The following is a 22,966-nucleotide window of genomic DNA, read 5'->3' as shown; positions in this document are numbered from 1 at the left end:
GGCTTCTTGACTGTGATTCTTCGGGTTGATCTTGATTTTGGTAGCGTGATTTCTAGATGGAAATTACTCTGGCAACGAATGAAGATTTTTAATTTTTTATAAAGTTTATTGGTTTCGAGAGACAGAGAGAACACGCACATGGGAGAGGCAGAGACAGAGGGAGAGAGAGAGAGAGAGAAGATCCCAATCAGGCTCTGTGCACTGTCAGCACAGAGCCCGGCGCGGGGCTCAATCTCACGAACCGTGACATCATGACCTGAGCTGAAATCAAGAATCAGACGTTTAACCAACTGAGCCACCCAGGAGCCCCTCAAGTGAAACATTTTAAACCTGATTTCCTTTACTGTACAAAGGGGAAGAGAAAGAAACCTAGCACATTGTAGGTGCTCAGTAAATGTGTTGGTCGGCTTTGGATGGTATAGAATAATTTCCTTGCTGCCACTTAACAAGGTTAGATTAACCTTGAATTTGTTTCAGTGTCTATTCTCTTCAATGATCAAAGGTGGTTAGGGATTTGAATCTCACCCAACTGTCCCATTGCAAAGTTGACTATGGGTCAGCGGTTATAATGTAATGTTCATTGGTTTGAAGGGAAGACTTTCTGGTTTAGGATAGAAGCTTCTGGAGGCTGGGGGGGCATCTTCTTTGAAGGACAGACACTGTCAGCACCTGAGGCTATACAGCCTTGCCTGTGAGCTGGGACAGAGCACGTACACCTATTTGACATACATGATTAAAGCAGGCATACAAAGATTCTCATTGCATATTAGCCTCGTGGGCCTAAGAGTTCTGAATTTGCTTATCATTATGTTTGCAATCCATATTTTTGATCAAAATCTTCAGCGAAAACAAAACAAAATCTTCCAATGCATTCCGTGTGCTTCCACACATCTTCCTGATGACTCACAGCACCGCCACCCCATGACATGTATAGATCATGTTCTGCAGGCATGTCTCATGCTCCATGGAAACTCCCGCACATAATAAGCAGCCTCTGCTGGGGGCTTTGTCGTCAGACCCTCACAGACCAGGGCTTACAGCTTTCTGCAGTGCCAGTGACACACTAGGAAGGAATGATAGAAAACTCATCGCCGGGGTCTTCCCATACCACAGGACACGTTGCCCACTCGGATGCCCATGCCACCTCCCACCACTGCCAGCCACCATTCCAAGGCCAGCCATCCCTCTGCAGTCTCAGCTGTTGGGAGTGCCCACAGGGCAGGGCCCCCTAACTGCCTAGTCGATCCTTTAGTTTTGCCAAGCACTTCCCATGTGGGAGGCACTCTAGTAGGCCCCAAAGCCACAGGAATGACCAAATACGGAAGTGGTCCCTTCACACGTGCTACACACAGTCCCTGAAATCATGGTTGGGTCATAGAATCAGTTACTCATGCAAACCTGCTGCAGGGATTTAACTCACTGGTGTGTTATAACAGAGCAAAGGGGCTTGGGTCAGAATCTGTGCTTTAGGTCCCAGGACCTGGAAGGCTTCATTAAATCAATGAGTTCTGCATCAGACTCTTTTCAAGGAGCTAACTTGGCCACCTGGGTAAGCTTATCGGGAGCCAGGCAGCACCTCGTCTCCTGGGGAAGGGGGTTGGGAAACTGTCAGCATGTGGCCATGGTGAGAAGGTTCTGGGCTGTGGGAAGGTTGCTACAGAGTTGTGGGCATCCTCGCTGCCTGGAAACTCGACACGTGGTCTGGTGGTCTTACCCCATAGCTAAAGCTATTGGCAGATGACAGTGGCCTACCTGGGGACCCCTCGGTCTCCCTCACCCTTGGTGCTGAGGCCTGAAAAGGCAGATTGGCCTGCTTTCAAGACTCTCCTGCAACCTCCCATGCCGGGAACCCTTTTGGTCCACGAGTACCCATTTCAGCTCTAAACCAAAAAGGCCCAACAAATCTTCCACAAATACCCAGGAGGAAATCCAACTTGGGTTATCAGGAAGAATCTGGCTCTGCTAACTCAACAGAGGCTGCTGTTGCAAAGGCCGTTGGAGGGTCCTGTGTGGGCGGAGCCCGCTTCAGCACAACTCAGAGGCAACAGGGGAAGAACCTGTCCCTGCATGGTCCTCTGTGGCCAGGCGTTGTGCACTACAAGTATCATGGAAGCGCTTCCCATGGTCCAAAGACCATAGAATTCCTCCTACATGCTGCTATGTACACTAAGGTCGTAACCAGCCACCGCAAAATACAATTAGCTGGTTTCCTAAGAGACCACAAAGTCTCTGTGGGCATCCGTGTGTGCCAGCATCGGTATGGCATGTAGTCATCGCAGAACGAACGTGGTGCATCTAATCAATTCCTTAACTCCGCTTTTTGTCTCTGTCTCCACAGCACTCACACGGTGGCTTTCGCAAAGAAGGGTCCCCAAAGTGCTAGTGATGGACGTTAAAGACTAGGCTCTTCTGGACGTTTACCCATCACCCTCATCTTCAAGGGAAAAAATTAAATCTGCGGTTGACAACTGTGCACCAAAGAGCCCTCTTTCCTCTAAGGAAGCCCAGCTACAAACTTCATTTCTTGCTCTTTTCCAGCAAGATCGAGGGGGTACCTCAACGGCACAAGGAAGACAGCGAGGACCCAAGGCTGCCCAGAGGACAGGGAGCCTGGCATCCCGCTCTCCTCTCTGCATGGGCCGCCTCTGCCCGGCCTCCCCCCAACGGAGTGGGTGCTCGAGGGGCCTCATACCAGCCTGGTGAACTGGTCCACGCAGGCGTTGCGGATCTTCTCCGGGGTGGCGGGGCTGTTTAGCTGGAAAAGCTTCTTCGTCTTACAATCCGGGTTCCCAGTTCGAGCTGCACAGATGGCATCCTTGATGGCGAAGAAGATGGAGGCTGCCAGGAAGAGGGGCGGTTCGCCGACAGCCTGGGCGGACAGAGCGCAGGACAGGGAGTCAGGCAACAGGACCTCAGCCTCTGCGCCAGGAGGGCTGGAGATGCCAGGAACCCCAGCCAGCCCCAGCGGGCCACGGCCAGCAAGACAGGAAGGCTGCTCATAATTCTTCAGGGCTGAGAACAATCAATCTGGTAAATGACTCAACCTCGATGGCGTTCTCAACTCTTACTGCGTCACTTTTCTCTGATGACACCATGCAAAGAAAATGTACCATTCAAAGCTGTTTTAAATAATTATATTTTATGGACAAAGTGTCTGACATGAATTTGGACCCTTTCCTCGCAGTTATAAGGCTGGGGGAATCCTCTACCTGCAACTCTGACACCCACATTTACAGGCACTTTAATTATACTTGTAGGCACCCTAATTATACTTACAGCATCGTCTGGAATCTAGGCATCACGGCCAATAGGAATTGAACATTTTCTAGCAGAGTTGGTTTTGTTCCCCCAAAGCACTGACCAGAAATCCCATGTATCAAAAGCACTAGAGATGCTTATTAAAAATGCATGTTGCAGGGTCCTACTCCAGCCCTCCTGAATCAAATTTCTAGGGACAGGTCTCACCAAAATGTATTTTTTTCGTGAGCCTGCAGTGATCCCAAGGCATGCTAAAGCGTGAGAGTCGATGGCGAGATCTCAAAGTGTCCCAGACCCAACCACGGTGAAGTAAATCATGAAAGGAACAAATGGGTATGTTTCACTGGTTACAAGTGATTACGTGTTTTCCTTCTTTGATTAGGACTGTATCAATCAGCTTATGGGATTTTCAACCATTTTTCATAATTACTGGGGACCGGGAGGAAATAAGGGATGATTCTAATCCTTGAGGCATGCAGATCGAGTTTCAAGTCAGGTGCCAACCACTGAAGGAGGCACAAGAGTTTGCACAAATGTATTGCCCCATCTGCAGTGAATGTGCTATTTTTAAGGGATAACAGGGAGGGGTGTGTACCTGTGGGGTCCTCTTTAGGACCAAGCTCAAGATGCACACCTGAGACATAGATGTCAGTCAGGACCTGACCTACAGGACTGGATTAAAGGAATCTCTCCGAGTGCGCCCAAAGGAGCTGGTTAGACCACACAGAGCTGGTGTCATCCCAGTTTTCTTTTTCCCAGGCAGGGACTGCCCATCGCTCCACCATCCTCGCCAAAACTCGTGTCAAGCACCCTGGTCTCTTCCAGACAAGGCCCCTGCAGACCCACGCGGTAGGTGGGTCTTACCCCCATGTCCTCCTACAGTGCAGACCCAGGGCAACAGTACCTTGGACGCATAGATGGCCTTCTTGTTGGGACAGTCACGGAGCAGCGACACCCTGAACTCACTGGGGATGCTGCCAAACGCAGGGATCTTGTAGGTGCTGGGGCCACGGGTGTGCAGGCTCCCCTCCGGGGAGTAGTGCAGCTCCTCCAGGGTGAACAGGCCAAGGCCCTGGACAAACGCCCCTTCTACCTGCAGGCCAGACAGAGACCGTGGCCACTCTGCCTACCCCTCCCCAAGGACGGATACCGCTTTCCACAATAGGCGCCAAGCCCCACGGGGAGTGGGTGTGGAAAGAAGCTGAAAACAGCCCTCTGCAGACAGCCCAGCTGGCTCCTGCCCGGACTGGGATCAGCTATCTGGGCCTTCGCCAGGCAGTGGTGTAGGCAGAGCAAAGGCATTAGCACTGAAGGTTGGCCAAGTCCATGACCACCCTGGTCACCCATGTGCCTTACCTGTCCAATATCAATGGCAGGGTTCAGACTGGAGCCGACATCCATGACAATATCTGTGCGGAGGTTCTAAAGTGGATGGCAAAATACAAATAGTGTGAGAAGAAAGGAATGTGCGGAATGATAGATGGGGCTCAGTGACCCTTAAATTATTGTGTCAACCCAGATAGGACTTTCAGAAGCAGCATGCCCCGGGCATGCTCAGGCAGGGTGCTCCTATCCCTGTCAGTCTGCACTGGTATCGTGAATGCCGAGGTTTGAGTCTGTGACCACTAGGCAGGGGAAGGGAGTGGCCACACTCTTCAGGCGATCAGAAGGAACTGTGGACACACACACACACACCCATGAGCAGGAAGGCTGGTTCCCAGGCTCCTGGGACTTGGAACCTGAGTCTGGACAGATAGTGTAAGGAAGGGGACAACAAACTGCATTCCACAGGCTGATTCCAGTCTGTGCCCTGTTTTTGTAGGCCCTGTGAGCTAATTATGGTGTTTACGTTTTCTTACAATTTTTGGAATGTTTTGTTTATTTGTGAGAGAGAGAGAGACAGAGTACGAGCAGGGCAGGGATAGAGAGAGAGGGAGACACAGAGTCTGAAGCAGGCTCCAGGCTCTGAGCTATTAGCACAGAGCCGAATGTGGGGTCCAAATCCATCAACCGTGACATCATGACCTGAGCCCAAGCCGGACATTAACCGACTGAGCCACCCAGGTGCCCCAATGGTGTTTACGGTTTTAGATGACCGACAAAAATAAGAATATGTCGCGACATGTGAAAACTATGAGAAATTCACATTCAGTGTGCACAAATCACATCATACTGGAACACAGCCATGCCCATTTGTTTGCATACATCTATGGCTGATCTTGTGCTACAGTGATGGAATTGAGTAGTTGAGGCAGAGTCTTTGTGGCCCAGAAAGCCTCAAATATTTACTCTCTGGTCCTTCATCGGAAGTTTGCCAGGCCGTGACATCACACATTATTCTCCCAGCCAGAAAGTGTGTCTCTATTGGTTCTTGATGTTTGCAACTCACTTGTTTCTCTTCTCTTTCCCCTAACTTAGTACTAAGATTTTGCAAACCTCTTACTTTATGATCTCCTGTTAAGCAGTCGATTTCCACTTCAGAGCAAGCCACCCCATAGCTGAAGTAGTGGAAGGGATTCCCAGAGTTCGTCTCAAAGCTGTAGCCAATGTTGGGTGTTCTGGAGGAGATAACAGAAAACACTGCATATGTATTAAGATTAACATGCCCCCCCCACCTACACACACACACACACACACACACACACACACACACAGCTTGTCCCACAAAATCCTAAGACTCCACAGGTTTTATTTTTTCATTCAGCTGCCCTTCAAAAGAGTCCACGTGTTTTTAATATTTTGGACCTGTTAATGAAACCCAGGTATTCCAGAGTTTCTTGCCTCATGTCTGCTAGGATCTGCCAATGGCCCTTATGTGACGCCTTCTGTACAGCCCAGGGGTGTATAGTATCCGTGTGCCCGCCTCTATGTGGTAGAAGCAGGTGACACATTTGCCCAAGCTCACGAAGGACACGAAAACCACACCCAAAGGAAGTGTTGGATTAGAGTTCAAGCTCTCAGAACCAAAGCCCCTGCCTGTGCCACCTCCTGGGCTGCTCACCTTTCTCCAGGGGAGAGTTAAGGTCAGCATCTCATGTCAGCCTGGGTGTACCTTTAACCCCTTGCCTGCATTTCTCCTTGGCTACTGGCCCCTTCTCGGGGTCAACAAATGATTCGGGGAAAGTGCTATTCATAAAAGCAGATGCTCTCTTCTACGTTATTCTTCTTTGATCCTGAGTATCTTATACAATTCCAAGTTCACACGAGCCACACGTGTGCGCGTGCATATTCTCCCAACTGGAGTTCACAGTACTCTGCCTCTCTGTTTTTCTACGCATGACACAGAAATAACGTGAGCTGAAGGGATCGGAATCTGCATGAAAACAAAACCAACTCGGAGCTGAGGGAAAAGGCTTCTCCCAGGAGAACCCACCACCTCCTTTGACCTCTGAGGTCATCATCTTCACCTGGGTGTTCCTGTACCCTACCCAGTCTTACCAACTCTGACAACGGAACGAGAACGTCCGAGAACATCTGCTCTAATCTCTGCCTGTGCAGGTCAAATGTCACATAAGCCAGGGAGCACTGGCAAAACGTGACTTTGCCTAACATGCATACTGAACTATTTTTCCAAACCTACTGATCTGTGAAAGAAAAGGTCCTAATTAAATTCTCCAGAGAAAACTAGAACATTATGGGAGATAGCAAATTGGATCACATCTTCTTCCAGCCTTTACATCAACTGGGCAGGGTCTCTAGCTCTTCGTACTGCTACTGGAGTTCAAAGTAGCAGAAGGCGTGTGCTCTTTTCCAAGTCCCACGTCAAGTTCCCCTGAACTCTGCGCTTTGGAACGAGACCACGTGTTCTAAATCTTCCTCTCTTTCTGTCCCAGGAAAGCCTCCGTAAAGAAAGCCAACGCACACAGCAGAGTAACTAACACACAAGGGTAACGCCACACGGCAGACAGCCCTGGGTCTAGGGGAATGCCGAGGGAGGATGGTCCCACCACGTCGTAAATGAGGAAAAGGGCTCAGAGAGAATCCCTCATTTCTCCAAATGGAATGGTACACTTTAAGACCAGAACTAGAACACAGGTCTTCTCTTAACGGCAGCTCATGCTTTTGCCTCGTTGGCACATAGGTTGGCAATGCCAGGTATTTCAGAGCATCTTTCAATTGAAATTGACACAAGTCCACTGAAGCGTCTCGGTGGGACTGCTCTCTCCTGACCAAAGGCTGTGAGCATTTGGTGCGGGAGGGGACTTCAGAGGCTAGGATGACCACAGTTTGTGAGGTGGGTGACAGCAGCATTGTCCTTACTTATAAAACCCGGTAGCAGACAAGCTCACTGTGTCCAGGTAGGCAGCTGTGACCTGACGAGAGGACAGAGACAACAGGAAGGGCTTAGCATGGGTGCCAGAATCGCTGACCCAGCATTAAGATTTCATGAGCTTCCCCTCCTCCTCCGGAAGCTGACCAACTATTTGTACCGGTGGTCCTCGCTTCCACACCCTGCCTCACATTCTCATTGCACTGGGTGACCACACTGTGCTCTCACCTGCACTAGGTCCCCGCCATTGGAAGCCTGGGGGGCTACAGTAGCCTCTTAACTGGTCTTCCCCCATCACGTAGCCTCCCCACGCTGCCAGGTAGCCCAACCCAATCACAGTGAGCATCTTAACATACCATACTGCCTACATCACTCCCCTACTCTACAACTTTGGCTGACTCCCCATTGTCCATAGAGCAAATGCTTCACATTAAGGACCCCAATCCTCTCTCTGGCTTTATGTTGCCCACGCGTCATCGCCATGCCAGCCATACTGATGTATTTTAGTCCTTCCTTGTCCCCACACCTCTGCACCTCCGTTCGTGTGGTTCCTGCATTGTACTTGTCCCAATAATTTTCTCCCCTCAACGACCAGCTCAAGTTGGCCTCTCCGGGTCTCCATGCTAAAAATCCAAACTACCAAAGTCAACCTACATTCATGGGGTATTTATGTGTGCGGTATCTGTGAGTGTAGGAAGGGAAGTAGAGGTCACGTGCGGCACAGTAAGGTGAGTGGGTCTGAGAAAAAGAGCTTATTTTCTTTGAGTCTATGGAGGGAGACTAGTACAGTCTGAGGTGGGTCAGGTGTGGGCTCATTTTCTATGTTCCCACTGTGCTCACTTTCCCACCCCAGCTCTACTCTGGGAGATGGTAAAGTAGGGCTGCCACTGAGATGTCTGCTTGTTGGAAGAGATGAAGCCCCCCGCCTGCCCCCAGAGACAGACGTCCTTAACGCCCCCCTCTGAGGGTTCCCGACACACAGGCACCAAACCAGAAACCAGAGAACTGGGCTCATTCTTGTGATGAGAAGAGTGGCTTGCCTGCCACTTGTAAAACCACAGGAAGGATATAAACTCTTGGGAGATGTCTTTTTCCCCACTCCTTCACAGATGGAGCCTCAGTGGACCCAGACTCCAGAGCTGAGGAAGGGGAAGTGCTGCGAAGCAGCCCTCTGAGAGCAGGTTTGAGGAAAACCAGACTCCTCAAGCCTCAGGACAAGCGGGGTACGGAACCAGGCCCGAGTCGGGCACCTTCAGCGGTCGCCCTACCTTCTCAGGCTCAGGGCAGCCAAACCCCCAGTCGCCATGGGGTTGTCAAGATCCTGGCTCAGAAGTTTTCCTCCAGTGCCTTCCCTCCACTATGAAAACCATGGAGAAAGGGGCCCAGCAAGGTGGAGCATTTACCTGTGCTGTGAAACCCTACGGACCACTCAGCTTCTCTGCCTCTGGGCCTAGATCGTGACCTATTCCTGCTGCGGCAGGGACAGAGAACCTGCCTTTAATTTCTCTCCTCTTCAAAAGCACGTTGGATCAGCTCAGACTTACCCAGTCTTCCCAGGAGCCACTGGGATTCTTTTTCTTGAAGGGTTCCAGCCTTTTCAGAATGGTCTGACAAGCTTCCTAAGAACACACGCCCACACACCAGACATATCAGTCTTCCGTATTTCCTGGCCCAGGCCAAACCCCAAGGGCCTCAGCAAGGCTACCTCCAAGTAATGCTGTGCCCAAGGTGCCACTCAAATAGTCTTGCCACCGTCTTAAGAATGACTGGGTGGCTTCCACTCCAGGACCCTGCCATAGGAACTGGCATTGGCCCTTGCTGGGAGAACACCCGGTTCTTAGGCTAAAGAAGATGAAATATTTGAGGGAACCCAAAGGAACTGACTTCTCCCATCAAACTCCTCTGTTAATTACAACCCCTATGTGGAAAGAGAAGTAAGTTGGTGGGACCCGGCCAGCTGCAAATACGAATTCCAATTTCAGTCCATGGTCTGGTGGCCAGTTCTAACACTGGGGAGTATGTCTTTCCAGAATGCTCCCCGGGACCCTCCAAATCTCCTCCCCATCCTACACTCATCCTTCTTGACTTTGACAGAAGTGATTGTGGCTTTTAGGCCTCTCTTTCAACTTGGTATTGGGAGGAACAGCATTCTCTTGGATAAGACAGCCAAAGGCATGGCCACAGCCAAAGAGCCTATAAGGACCATTCCAGCTTCCACCCCAGGTAGCTCTGTGGGCCCAAAGCACTTGACTGGCCCTCAGCTCGGCTGGCTCCCCAGGCTCCTTACATAGACGGCCTGTCCGTTGAGGTCAGTGCTGACGGAGGCAGCTGTGGGAGAGGTGTTAGGCACGGTGTTTGTGCTTGTCTCGCTGATGTAAATCTTAGAGGTGGGGATTTTCAGCGCTCTGCTGGCCACCTGAGAAAAGAAACAACATCACTTTCTCAGGGAAGGCTTGGCATGGGGCTTGGTTGCCTTCTCCCCAAGACCGTTTCAGGTTCACCATTACAGGCAATAAAATAATTTTATAAGCTATAAGCCTATTGAGACTGGGATGTTCTTATATCTGTCTCAGTTGGAAGCAGAACATTATGGAGTGGTTTTGTTGCATAAAAAAATTCATAAACCTAATGGTGACTAGCAGTGCTTTTTAAAGCTAAGCTTGGCTTTTTAAAAAATCCACTCTGGCCAGTCCATGAGCTAAGCAGGTGTTCCAACTCTACTCCAGTTCCAACGTCCTAGCTCCTCTGTGTGGGGGAAACCTTTATACACACAACACAGCCTCTTACACAGTGTTAGGGAAGGTCACCAAAAATATGTGACCAACCAGGGGGCTCCCCGGGGTTCAGTTGGTTAAGCGTCTGACTCCTGGTTTCAGTGCAGGTCATGATCTCACAGTTCATGAGTTCAAGCCCCGAGTCAGGCTCTGCACACTGACAGTGCAGAACTCTCTCTCCCTCTCTCTTAGTCCCTCCTCTGCTCATGCTCTATCTCTTTCAAAATAAATAAATAACCTTTTATTTGTTTTAAACGTGACCACCAGTTGACCCAGGAGCCGGACTCAAAGGATCAGAGGCTCCTCACCACTTCCCCTGTCCTTGGAATGTGGGTTCTGCTTGCCTTTCTGGCTCCCAGGGGCTGCTTCTGTGACACAGCCTCAAGATGATGACGTGGGATTGAGAATACCTGCACAGTACCTTGGCTAAACCCAGTTGAGGCCTCTCTCCCTGCAAACTTTTAAGATATGGTGGGCGGGGGTAGGGATCCATTTGTCTTGCTGCCACCCAAGGCAAGCCTCTCAGGTAAGTTCCCTTTGCATCTTAACTCTGTGACCTGCCAACCTGGGCCTCTTTTTTTCTGTCTGCCTCTGCCCTCTGAGTACAGGGGCCAGTTTCAGATTACTCCCAAGAAGCTCCCGAGCAACTTGTAAACCAACACAACCCCACGGCCCTAGAATGTGAGTAACGGAAGTGACCTGAGTGGTGACCTGGCCAACCGCTTTGCACAAAGGAAGACACAGAGGCTGAGAGGGGGGAAGACTTGCCCAAGGCCACACGAAAATGGGCAGCAGAGCTGGGACCGACCACAGCTGAGGCCGGCTTCTGCTTCTAAGGTGTGCCGCCACTCACTTGCTCATAGCGTCCTCCCTCACGTGGATGCCATGATGTCGGAGAGGACATCCCCCCCCCCCCCATGTGCAGGCTGCTCACCTGGACCATCTTGGTGTGAAGACCTTGGCCCATCTCAGTGCCTCCATGGATCAGCAGCACAGAGCCATCTGTATACACGTGAACCAGGGCTCCTGCCTACAGGAAGAGAAGGATTCCAAACACAAAATTGGGTCAATCCTAACTCAGCCAGATGCTTGGGGCCAATATTTCTGGAGCCCAGGAGAAAGAAAACCAGAAGCAGCATTTGGATTAAAGCCTCAGACTCGAATTAAAGCACCATGAATCTTGTGATTTAACCATGTAGCCCTTCAATAGTTCCCGAAAAATTTCCACTCTCTCTCTTTCTCTGTGTCTTCCACAGAAGGAAGGAGGTCAAATGTCTTTGTGCTCATTCTTAGATGAAGCCATAGGATCAGAAAGGCAGAGTAGCTGTCTGTAGCCCTTCAGTCAGGAAGAAGGAGACCTGAGAGTTGACCTCAGATCTCTGAGCCTCGTGCTGCCTTCACTGACCTGTGACATCCTGGACAAATAGGGATATGCAAGTTCAAGTCCATTTAAACAGCAGAGAGCCCCTCCACTCGCACTGGTACCAGCCACAACGGCCTTTCCCATGTGATAGCGCAGACAGAGGGGGAAATGGGGCCCCAGCCCAGTGGAGAGGCACAAAATTATATAAGGCAATTACCTGATTTACTAAGTTTTTTTTTTTTTTTTTTCAACGTTTTTTATTTATTTTTGGGACAGAGAGAGACAGAGCATGAATGGGGGAGGGGAAGAGAGAGAGGGAGACACAGAATCAGAAGCAGGCTCCAGGCTCCGAGCCATCAGCCCAGAGCCTGATGCGGGGCTTGAACTCACGGACCATGAGATCGTGACCTGGCTGAAGTCGGACGCTTAACCGACTGCGCCACCCAGGCGCCCCGGCAATTACCTGATTTAAAAAAGGAATAGCGAAGCTTACTCCATACTTGGTAGGAATTATGGACAACCCTCTCTTCTTCCAACAATTCTCACTGGAGAAAAAAAGGAAGATTCTCATAGAACATTTTCTATCATGGTTGTGTCAGCTCAGATGTAGTTTCAGTCAACATCTTTGTAAAGTTGGAACAAGGCATCCTTGGAGCAGCCCACATGGTACTTATCATAACTGAGTTGTGCCCCAGTTGGGCAAACCAAATGAAAAAGGGGTGCGATTTGTGTCCTTCAGCTGCGCTGAAGGGGGACCCAACCCTGAGGGTATGCACTTGAAAGTATCATCACTTCCTCCCAGAATGGAGCTCAGGCAGAGTCAGGGTGCCCTGGTGACCTTGGACTCTGACTGTACCAGGGAAGACTGTGACCTTGGACTATGACACTCACTGATGATAGTGGTAACACTTTCTCTGTGCTTTCTGTTTGGTTTTCTGGGTACGTCAGTGAGGAAACAGGGCCGGGGTAATTACCCCCACTTTGCAGATGCTGAAACTGGGGCCCAAGGAGATGGAGTAACTGTAAGGTCACAGTGATAGATTCATGTTAGAGGCCACTGTATAACTGTGGTATTCTTAGTCCTCTGCTGGTGTGCCCCAACAGCAGATGAGTGTAAAAGTGAACCATATTGATGGGCTATACTGAGTGCAGGCTGTATATGCCCATCTGCCCCCAGGCTGAACAAATCATTTGAGTATCTTTAAGAAATGGCTGGGAGTGGGTCAGCAAACTCAACACCCTCAAGCACCTTACTCGCTTGGTATTCTGAGTATGGCAAATGGGCTGTGGAATATGAAACCCGAAAGAATGCCAGAATATCAGACTCCTCCCCTCCCGGTGCTTACTCGTTGAACTTGTCAACCTCCCTCTTCCGGGCATGATACTGAGAGCTTGCTAGGCATTCATCCCAGCACCTGGGCAAGGTGAACCCCTCAAGCTTCTGGTTGAAGTGGGTCAGGTCCCCTTCCTTATACATGTTTTTCCTTCGCACCTTTGCAAGGAGAGAGACACTGAGGCCTTGTTGGTGGCAAGAGATGAATGGATACACCCTAAAGTTAAGGATCCAACCCCTCTCCTCTGCCCCCATGGGAAATGCCCAAGACACAAATCACTGTCCCCTCAAAGTAGGTTAACCTGTGCCACCAAATTCCCAGCTTACCTCCTCTGCCGGCAGCCCACAGGTCACTGCGACTTCACTCATCCAATGCTCAGCAATGAGCATTGCCTGGGGCCCCCCAAAGCCCCTGAAGGCCGTGTTGGAGGGCAGGTTGGTCTTGCATATCCGCCCAGTGCCCCGGATGTTGGGGATGTTATAACTGTTGTCCATGTGGAATAGAGCTCGTTCCATTATCTGCAGCAGAGGAAACCAAAATGGGAGACAGCAGTGCACCGATTTCATTGGCTCCTCAAGAAAGGGATGTTGAGGGCTGCACCCATCCTTGCCTTTCCAGCCCCACTGGTCACTGCTCCTCCTCAGGCCCAAATTATTTCTTCTCTGGTACTGCAACAGACTCCTTACTGGGCTCCTGGCCTCTGTGTCTCTCCCTCCTCTAATCTCTGCCTCAAACTACAACATAAGGTCATTTCGTGTCAACCTCTTGCCTAAAAATGGCACTTAATCTCTTCGGAGTAAAGTTCATACATCTTTCAGCATGGAACTCAAGACTCTTTATGACGTTTCCCCAATATATTTTTTCCTCTCTTCTGACTACATGTTACTCTCACCTGACATGCCCGCCCTCCCCTGCACCTTTCCCATCTACTAACATCCTCATTCAGTTCTTCCCTGGGGAAGCCCTTCCCAGACTCCCCAGTTAGGACTGGTCAGTTGCCTCTATAAAAAAAGGAAGATAAGAAGAAAAGAAAAGAAAAGAAAAGAAAAGAAAAGAAAAGAAAAGAAAAGAAAAGAAAAGAAGTGATTTTATGAATTATTTTTAATTTTTTTAATGTTTATTTATTTTCTTGAATGATAGAGAGAGCACAAGTGGGGGAGGGGAAGAGAGAGGGAGACAGAATCTGAAGCAGGCTCCAGGCTCAGAGCTGTCAGCACAGAGCCTGATGCAGGGCTCGAACTCACGGACCACGAGATCATGTCCTGAGCCAAAGTTGGACGCTTAACTGACTGAGCCACCCAGGCACCCTTGAATTCTTTTTAAAGCAGTTTCTTTTCCCATTGAATTTGTATGGCAAGTAGTATAAAGAGTCTAATACTTCATGGAGTACATTTTTGAAACTTGCATGTCTGAAATGTCTTTCTTCTCTTCTTACCCTTAACTGATGATTTGGTTATATATAGGATTCTTGGTTGGAATTAGGTTTTCCAGTTTCCCTCAACATTCTGAAGGCATTTTGGTAGTGCATTCGAGCTCTCCAGTATTGACAAATCCAATCGATGTCTTTCCAGTTCTTGGAAATAGTTGTGTTTTTCTCCTCCCTGCAAGTTGTAAAATCTTTATCTCCAGGTTTCTCCAAGTTCACAGTGATATAACTTAGCATAGTTCTATTTTCCTTCATTGTGCTTGTTACTGGATGGCCTTTTTTAATCTTGAAATGTATGCCCATTAGTTTGGGGAGAGTTCTTGAGTAACTTCTTGATAGTTTCCTCCTCTCTCTTGTTTCCATTCTTTCTCTCTGAAACTTCTATCGTTTGGGTCTCCTGGACTAGTCCTCGAATTTCGTTGTATTTTCTTTCCAATTTTTCTGTATTTTTTTTCTTTTGTTTGGAGAGATTTGCTGAAGTGTCTTTCAACCCTTTTGCTTTCAGAGTTTTATCTCACCAGAGTTAGTTTTTATTCTCCAAATGCTTCATGTTTATGGCCTCCTTTCTTGAAGGTGTAATATCTCATCTTCCTGATGAGGTCAATGGCAGCTTTTATTTGTTCGTTTCATTTTGGGTTTGGTTTACTTCCCCATGTATATTCTCTCTCTCAGACAGGCTGCTTTTTGTGCCCTTGATTATTTTAGTCTTAGTCATCCTAGATGTTTTGAGTATGTCTCAATTAATTCCGTTTTTGCTTTCCCTTAGCGCTCTAACTCGTACTTCTATTTCATTTTGTCTTTTATTATCTGTCTCCCCACTGTACCATGAACCTCCCTGGGCAGAAACAATGCCATCTATTCTTGTTTATGTTGCCACCCTAGGCGCTCAATAAATGTTCGCCGGATTGGATTTAAAAGCTTCTAAGATCTTTGGGGACAAGCACTGTATCTTTTTCAACCTGATTTTTCCAAAACACCAAGAGGCCCAGGTTGCAAATGGTGAGAAGACTAAATGTGTTGCTTTTTTTGAGCAGTTTTTACACTGCATCTGAAGTGTGAAGTTTTATAATGGAACCAGTTAGCCCCTAGCAAGGAGGAGTGGCATGGGGAGTGGGGGCTAACAGGTGCTTCTGTTTGCCCTGAAATGTCTGACTGACTTTTATAAGAAAATTCTACACGTTTGTACCTAGTATGGTTATAAAATTCGTATTTAAAAAAATTATAAAAAGTAATACCACAAAGGGAACTGCTAATTTCAAAATTAACAAAATTAACACAAAGTTAACACAAATTAACACAATTTCATGTCTATACAAGACTAGTATGAGAATGTTCAATGTAGCCTTATCCATAAAAGCTGAAAACTAGAAATAACTCAAAAGTCTCTTCAGTGGTGAGTAGAAAACAAAAAATGGCCTATCCATATAATGAAATATTATCAAGACAAAAGAATGAAGGACTAAGGAATCTTAAAACATTATCCTGAGGGGCGCCTCGCTGGCTCAGTCAGAGGAACGTGCGACTCTTGATATCCGGGTTGTGAGTTTGAGCCCCACGTTGGGTGTAGAGATCACTTAAATAAATAAAACTATAAATAAATAATTGAACCTGAGAAAAAAAGTCAAACACAAAAGATTACACAGTGTATGAGTCTGTTTATATGAATGGACTACAAGAGGACAATCTATAAAGACAGAAAGTAGATTGGTGGATGTCTGGGCTGGGTAGCGGGTGAGAACGGGAGTGATGGAAACAGATCACGTTCGGGTAATGGAAGTGTTCGAAAACGACAGTATGATGATGGTTACATAATTCTTAATATTTACTAAAAACCCTTAAATTGTATATTTCACTGAAACTGTTACCAAATAAAAGAAGAAAGAAATTCATTACTTAAAATTCAAACACCACGAAAATGTGTTACCCAGAAAATGATAGTGAGTGATCCCCCCACCTTCATCCCATCTAATCACTGTTTAGTGTATGTTCTTTTGGAATTTTCCATGCACATCATTATATATATAATACACATATATATACATATATATGTGTATATATATATATGTATAACAGAGGTATATTTTCATTTTACAGACACATATACACAATGTCACCATAATCTGCACAAAGTTTTGTAAGTCATTTGGCTTGCTTGGCAAAATATCTGAAAAATAAGGAAGGATTTCCTTTTCTTTTTATTATTACTATGATTTTTTTTTTTTTTTGATGCAAGACTCGATCTCAGACCGTGAGATCATGACCTGAGGTGAAATCCGATGATGCTTAACTGACTGTGCCACCCAACACCCCAAAGACAGAATTTCCAATCAGAAAAGTAATAGGATTATCTCTGTGCTTTAGAATTTAACCAGGGGTGGAGAGCCTGAAGGTGGAGACCAATGGGGAGGCTACTGCAATAGTCCCAGGCAGGAAGTGAGGAGGCCTGTACCTATGGGGCTGTGGGGCCCATCCATGACCTCCCAGTCACTCCCCCAGATGCAGGTGTGCACCCTACTTACACACTGGGAGAGATCCAGGGTGTTCCCCGCATTGCTGTAATGCTCCACCTTCAGAGCCACAACCCTCCCGGTCTTCATGAAGCCAACCTGATGAAAACAAGAGTGAGTTCTCGATAACCCTTCCTCCACCTAACCCGAGTCATCCTCTCCCACTTATGCTACCTGGAGGAAGCAGAAAGAACAAGACATCATACCATGAAAACAGTCACCGGAGCTAACAGGTGAGGCAGAGAGGACCTGACATCTCTTCAGTGACGCTCCATGGGTCCTCAACCCTGGACACACCCTCTCCCCACGCTCCCCCTTCCTTCTACCTACACTGGCTCTGATTTTACGAGAGGGAGTGAGGAGGCAGAGAAGGGAGAGCCGGGAAGAGAAACAGAGAGATACTGGAGATACGCTTCACACATTTTGGCCAGCAAGCCACAGCAACCAGGAATGTGCACAACAAACAGGAATGTGCACAACAAGCAGGAATATGCTTTCACATCCCTGACCTTAGGTAGCCATCAGAACAAATTTTATAGGCCGTTTCATAAGTAAGGACCTGGGACTTTCTTCAGGTCGGCAAGAATTTGGGAAGAAGGGAAATATAATCCCTTTGGGGGAGTTCAATCATGAAACAAAATGAGAAGAGGTCACAGGGGGATGTTCAAAGCCACCTAATGCAGAGAAAGGGCTCCCAGACTGGGATCTGTCAGGTTGTACTAGTGTTTAGAGGGACAGGATGCTGGTCATCCACAGAGACTCAGCAAAGGGACCGCCACCCCTGGTCTGGTGGAGCAGGTGCCCACCCTAACAACCTGGAAGCTTTATTTATCACTGTAAATTACAAAGTAGTCATTCTGATCTTTGCATCTGGCTATGAACACATTAGGTCATTCTGCAGGAGGGATTTATCCCAGGGCTGCTGAAAACGCATGCGTCCGAGCCTGAGAGGAGAAAGACTAGGTATGGGGCAGAGAAAATTCACAAAAGGTGTAAACACCATGCTGTGACCTCACTAGGGAAGTGGCCGGCCAGCATCGCCCTTCTATGTGGCTGTTGGCAGATTTAAATTTTTCTCATTGCTATTTCTTCTTTGAACTTCTACAGGTATTCGTGAAAAATATAAGAGTACATCCCAGGATCCCTGGATTTCACCTCCAGGTTTCCCAGTGAAATGGCATTCCCCTTCCGCCCCAACATAGCTCCCGACAACTAGAACCTTGTATCTGGCCAAGAAGGGATGTCTGCCACCAGTTATCAGCATGTCCTCGTCACGATCCAGCATGCAGCGCACGGGGCGGCCCGTCCTAAGGGAGGCATCAGAAGGTTAGAACCCTGGGAGCTTCTGCAACAGCCCAGTCCTTGGGTCTCAGGGAGGAAGCATGGGAGACTTCTTTTTCCACCTGGCGCACAAGCAGACTGGGGCTGGGTTGCTTCACTCTCTAGAAATAAAGCTGCTGGACATATGGGGAATGAAAGAATATGATGTGTGCCCTTGCCTTGAGGGCCCTCACAGCCAGGCAGGGGAGGCTAAACATGGATCCATGCATCGAACACAAAGAAACACATGGTGTTACCCTCACCCCAATGCCCAAGAGTTCTAAAAGCAGAAGGCTGTGAAAATTCAAAGCAAGAGAAATCTACTTCTAAAAGGGAGAAATCCAGAAAGCCTTCTTGGCAGAGGCATGCTTATTCTCCTTCTTTGAGCTGGCTAGGGGGACTCACTTGTATGCAGCCAGGGCCACTGCTGTAGACACCAGACTGCTCCGGGTGTCTTTCCCTCCAAAGCCTCCTCCCATTCTCTTCACCCGGACCAAAATCCGGTTTGCCGGAACCCCCAACATGTTTGCAACAAAGCTCTGTGGACAAAAGAAAAATTACTTGCACTGAACACACCATCTGGACTTACCTCACCCTGACCTAGAGCCGCCCGCCCTCCGCAAGCCTAATTAGTGCCGTCAATTCTGAAATTCCTTGATTCCTGAATCCCCCTCACCTCCCCAGGCAGCCCTTGATCTCCAGGTGCTGGAGTCTAACACTCATTAGTCACTGCAGACTGAATTCAGACACTTGTTTCTAGCAAGGGGGGTGAGTGACTGGCCACAGCAGACTTTCAGAGCCAAAGTTCATTTCATCCAGCCAAGAACTGGTGAGTTGTGGGGGTAGGACCAGCTTCCCACAATGCTGGCCAGTTCTGTCGCCTTACCAGCAATAGAGAAATGGGGAGCTGCCATATTTGAGCTGCCACAGATAATTTAGTGGTCTCTGTGGCGATCACTAAACCCATCACCCACGTTTCACAGATGAGGAGCCTGAGATCGGATATGATTTGACCAAGGCCATATCTCACTGGAAAAACGAAAGCCAACTCTTATTAGGTGCTATCCAATAGTAAACATCTAGTCATTACAACACCCTACCAGGCCCATTATATGGAAGAGGAAACCAAGAAAGGTTATGTCACAACTCAGTGACACAACCTTGTTGGTTGATAGGGTCTGGCTCCAGGACCACTACCCTCAGATCCCCTTCTGGACCAGCCCAGATCTCCCTTTTCCCATGTCCTACATCACCAACTCCTAGTTGGCCAGAAGCTCCCCAGTGCCATGCCCAGGCCCTGGAGCTGACCCACAGGACGGTACCTGGGTCTTCGTGGTGTTCTGTGTAGACACAAAGAGCTCCATCTCCCCTGCCTCGCCTTTGGGGACAGCGATGGTGCAGTGAGTCTCCAGGTAGAAGTGCTCTTGGCCACCAATGTACAACTCGCCTGGGGAGGCAATGTGACCCCCATGGTGATCCAGAGTTTGCTGAAGGAGAGTGCACTTCCCCAGGGCCCTGGGCAGCAACCAGCTGCTCACACACTGGTACCTCTAGGTTCCCAGCAGGGGTGAAAAGGGTCTCAAAGCCTTAGCCACCTGCAGGAGCCAAATCCCCCACCCCAACAAAGAAACCAGAATGATACCAAAATGCATCAGGCATGAAGCTTTCTTTCACTGCAGACCTTCAAACTCTTTGGTAAAATTTGGAGAATGGTAAAGAAGGAATTAACAGATGTGACTGAAACGCTAAAAATGAGAGCATCTTCTGGAATGGAAGCTATCAGGCCAGTTGGAGAGTTGACTCACCAGTGGCTTAGGAATACACTATGGACAATGTAGGAAACAATACCCAAAGGGATGTCACCAGCAGACGGGTGCCCCGCAGGCCACAGGGAGGGCCAGGACCTGTAGCCACTAATTCCCCAGACAGCCTTCTAAATTTGACACACTGCCAGCTACCCAGAACCACATACACATATGTAACCTGGAGACAGGAGGTGGACATTAAGATGGCAGAGGGTCTAGGGGCACCTGGGTGGCTCAGTCAATGAAGCATTACTTCAGCTCAAGTCATGATATCCTGGTTGGTGAGTTAGAGCCCCTCGTAGGGCTCTGTGCAGACAGCTCAGAGCCTGGAGCCCGCTTCCGAATCTGTGTCTCCCTCTCTCTCTCCCCCTCCCCAGCCTATGCTCTGTCTCCCCCTCTCTCTCTCCCTCTCTCTCTCTCTCTCTAAAATAAATAAACATTTAAAAATTTTAAAAATGAGAGAGGGTTTTTCCCTGCCAACTGTCCACTATTTTGCTACAAACATCAGGAGGACTCTTCTGTTAAAAATTCACTCCCCTGCTCCAGGACTCAAGGTCCAGCTCTTGAATTTAATTCATAAACCAGGGCCAGCCCATACCCCAGGACTGTATGGCACGGCCGTACCTGAAACAATGTTGTCTGCTTCCGAAAACCCCTTCGTGAGGTTTCCTTTCTCTATCTTCAGCTCAGGCTCATAAAAGGAGTCTTTTGCTATAGCATCCTGAGGACCACAAAGACGATTCAGTGACCAGACTTTCAGGAGAAGAAAGGTTATTTCCCACCAGGGGGAAGAGAGGCTGTTGGAACCACCCTCCCTCTTCTCACACAGGCATCTGTACAAGGGTCTTACACAGGCTTCAAGTAAGCTTGCATGTAGCCAGGGGCCATGTGCCTCCATTTCCTCAGAGATAGTTGGACACGCTTGGATCTTGAGGAAAAGTAGAGTCCCTCAAGGAACCAACGGGAGCTGGCATTGGAAGGAGGGACCTAGTCTGGCCTCTGGCAGACTGAGTCTGGGATCATGATGGGGAAGTTTTCCGAAGACCACACAATCCTGGGGCTGAAGGGTTTACCTCTTCCTGTCTAATCGAATCCCACCTGCTGCTGGAACCCCCTCTAAAGTATCCCAGTAACGGTGCCTCCAGGGACAGGGGCTCACCCCTCCCCATGCAGTCCTTTCTCAGTTACCTCTATTGTGATAATGGCTGGAAGATCTTCATAGGTGATTCTCACCGCTTGAACGGCTCTCTGGGCATGTTCTCGGGTGTCGGTGACCACAGCACCAATGATGTGCCCAATGCAAGTCACCTGGGAACCGAGCCAAACTGTTAAAGCATATAATGCACTCCTCATGAAGCAAACGATTTTGGATTGCCCAAAAGGAAGTCCTTGCCCCCACAGTTTCCTTAAGGGACATCCAGGAATGCCTCTGGGATCTTGGCATGTCTTTGTCCTACTGTTTGGGATTATGTGCTTCTTCATTGAGGATTTAGAAGTAGTGGAACTGGACTAGGACTTGGAGATCACGAGTATCAAGATGGCAAACTCGATTCATCTCAGGGACCAATTTCATGATTTACCGCTGGCAGCTTGTTGAGAAGTTGCCCAGGATAGAAAGTGGTGATTGATTAGTCATGTCGCCGTGAACAGAATGGACTGTATAGAAGCATGAAGTCTATTGATTGACTCAGATGCACTCCAACACCCTTGTTCTTCAGGTGAAGAGATGCAGAACCAGAAGGTAAGATCATGGTCTTGCCTTGGCTCATTAATAGACCATGACTAAATCTCAGGCCCTGGCTTCCGGTTCCATATTCTTTCTAGCACCCCTCTCCCTTTGAATTTCTGTTTCCAGATTTACACCAAAAGTTTCTCAAAGGCAGCAATCATGTCTTACACTTCATCTAGATGCCCAGAAGCAGTACTTCCCAAATTCTGGTTCTCAGACTTGATAAATAAACCAGTTTTTTGTTAGATTTTCAGAACAATGATTGTCATTGTCTCACCACTTAATGATTCCATTCCTTCAGAGGCATTTTTCTTCCAAAAATCCCCAAACATGAACCAAAAAAAAATTGTCCAACTCATCACTTTGCAATATGAGGTTTCTGACAGTGGAAAGCTATACTGTCTCTGATAGTTATCTCTTGAGGACCCAGTTGAGTTGTTAACTTAACTGATTGGGCTGTGGTGGTTTATCCCAGCTAATTCTCACTAACCATCATGTTGGCAGTAGTCTTAGAGGTTCTCGAAATTTTTAAAAGCAATTTGTTCTCTTGTTAAATGGAGTCCTTGTGTCTCATAGTTGTAGTTTTTGATTCTCTCTTTCTCTTGTACATTAATAACAAAGTGAATATGCCCTTAGGCAATGCCAACTCATCTCCAATTTGCATTTGAACTGAATCGAAATTGTCAAGTGACTTCCACCCTGAAAGTTTCGAAATGTGTGTGTGTGCCTGTGTGTGTCAAAACTCCATATATGCTTGACAGCAATAGATGAATTTTCGTATAAGTGAATTTTCAATACACATAGTGACAGTATTGTGATTTTGATTCTGGTAGTTTGTTTACCATATTTTTATTTTCTTTTCACAAAGGAGTTATTTATCTCCTGAAGAACCTAACTGTCAGTTTAAAAAATAATCACCAATCTTGTTTTAATACCAGTTTGGCCTGGAGTCACCCTAACATGTGCAACAAGCCGCCAACAATGAAATAAACAAGTAAACACTAAGTGAAAGTTAAAAGTGCCACCAGACCGATTCCATCCCTGTACTGATCGCCCTGCACGATGAAGGCCACAGTATGTACCAATGTGTAATCTTTTGAAGATTAGGGATTTGGAGGAATGAGCACAAACTAAAACTCAAGTGCCCATTCCACTAACTTCATATCTAAAAACAAAATCC

General features: G+C 48.0%; 1 protein-coding gene across 3 annotated transcripts in view; it reads right to left on the bottom strand.

Annotated features, from left to right (window-relative positions):
- Window positions 1-263: 263 nt before the first annotated feature.
- The window catches only part of LOC109496736 (xanthine dehydrogenase/oxidase-like), a 61,239-nt gene continuing 38,536 nt past the window's right edge, over window positions 264-22,966 (bottom strand). For 2 of the 3 annotated variants that reach the window (XM_045054719.1, XM_045054720.1), the window contains exons 19-36: window positions 21,246-21,365; window positions 20,682-20,778; window positions 19,575-19,699; window positions 18,658-18,791; window positions 18,152-18,239; window positions 16,945-17,031; window positions 13,326-13,517; window positions 13,012-13,157; window positions 12,129-12,210; window positions 11,237-11,332; window positions 9,816-9,944; window positions 9,073-9,147; window positions 7,519-7,571; window positions 5,702-5,816; window positions 4,615-4,680; window positions 4,163-4,351; window positions 2,693-2,869; window positions 264-1,063 (exon numbers count right to left, since the gene is read on the bottom strand). In XM_045054719.1, coding sequence (XP_044910654.1) covers window positions 1,013-1,063; window positions 2,693-2,869; window positions 4,163-4,351; window positions 4,615-4,680; window positions 5,702-5,816; window positions 7,519-7,571; window positions 9,073-9,147; window positions 9,816-9,944; window positions 11,237-11,332; window positions 12,129-12,210; window positions 13,012-13,157; window positions 13,326-13,517; window positions 16,945-17,031; window positions 18,152-18,239; window positions 18,658-18,791; window positions 19,575-19,699; window positions 20,682-20,778; window positions 21,246-21,365 — 2,022 coding nt within the window. In that variant the 3' untranslated portion in view covers window positions 264-1,012. Of the gene's footprint in view, window positions 1,064-2,692; window positions 2,870-4,162; window positions 4,352-4,614; window positions 4,681-5,701; window positions 5,817-7,518; window positions 7,572-9,072; window positions 9,148-9,815; window positions 9,945-11,236; window positions 11,333-12,128; window positions 12,211-13,011; window positions 13,158-13,325; window positions 13,518-16,944; window positions 17,032-18,151; window positions 18,240-18,657; window positions 18,792-19,574; window positions 19,700-20,681; window positions 20,779-21,245; window positions 21,366-22,966 lie in introns of those variants that run through there. The other variant, XR_006595843.1, reaches the window with a different exon arrangement.

This window comes from Felis catus, chromosome A3 (genome assembly GCF_018350175.1).
Source record: "Felis catus isolate Fca126 chromosome A3, F.catus_Fca126_mat1.0, whole genome shotgun sequence".
Classification (NCBI taxonomy): Eukaryota; Metazoa; Chordata; class Mammalia; order Carnivora; family Felidae; genus Felis; species Felis catus.
Note: the sequence above shows the minus strand (reverse complement) of the source record. Positions and strands in the feature narration are given on the sequence as shown.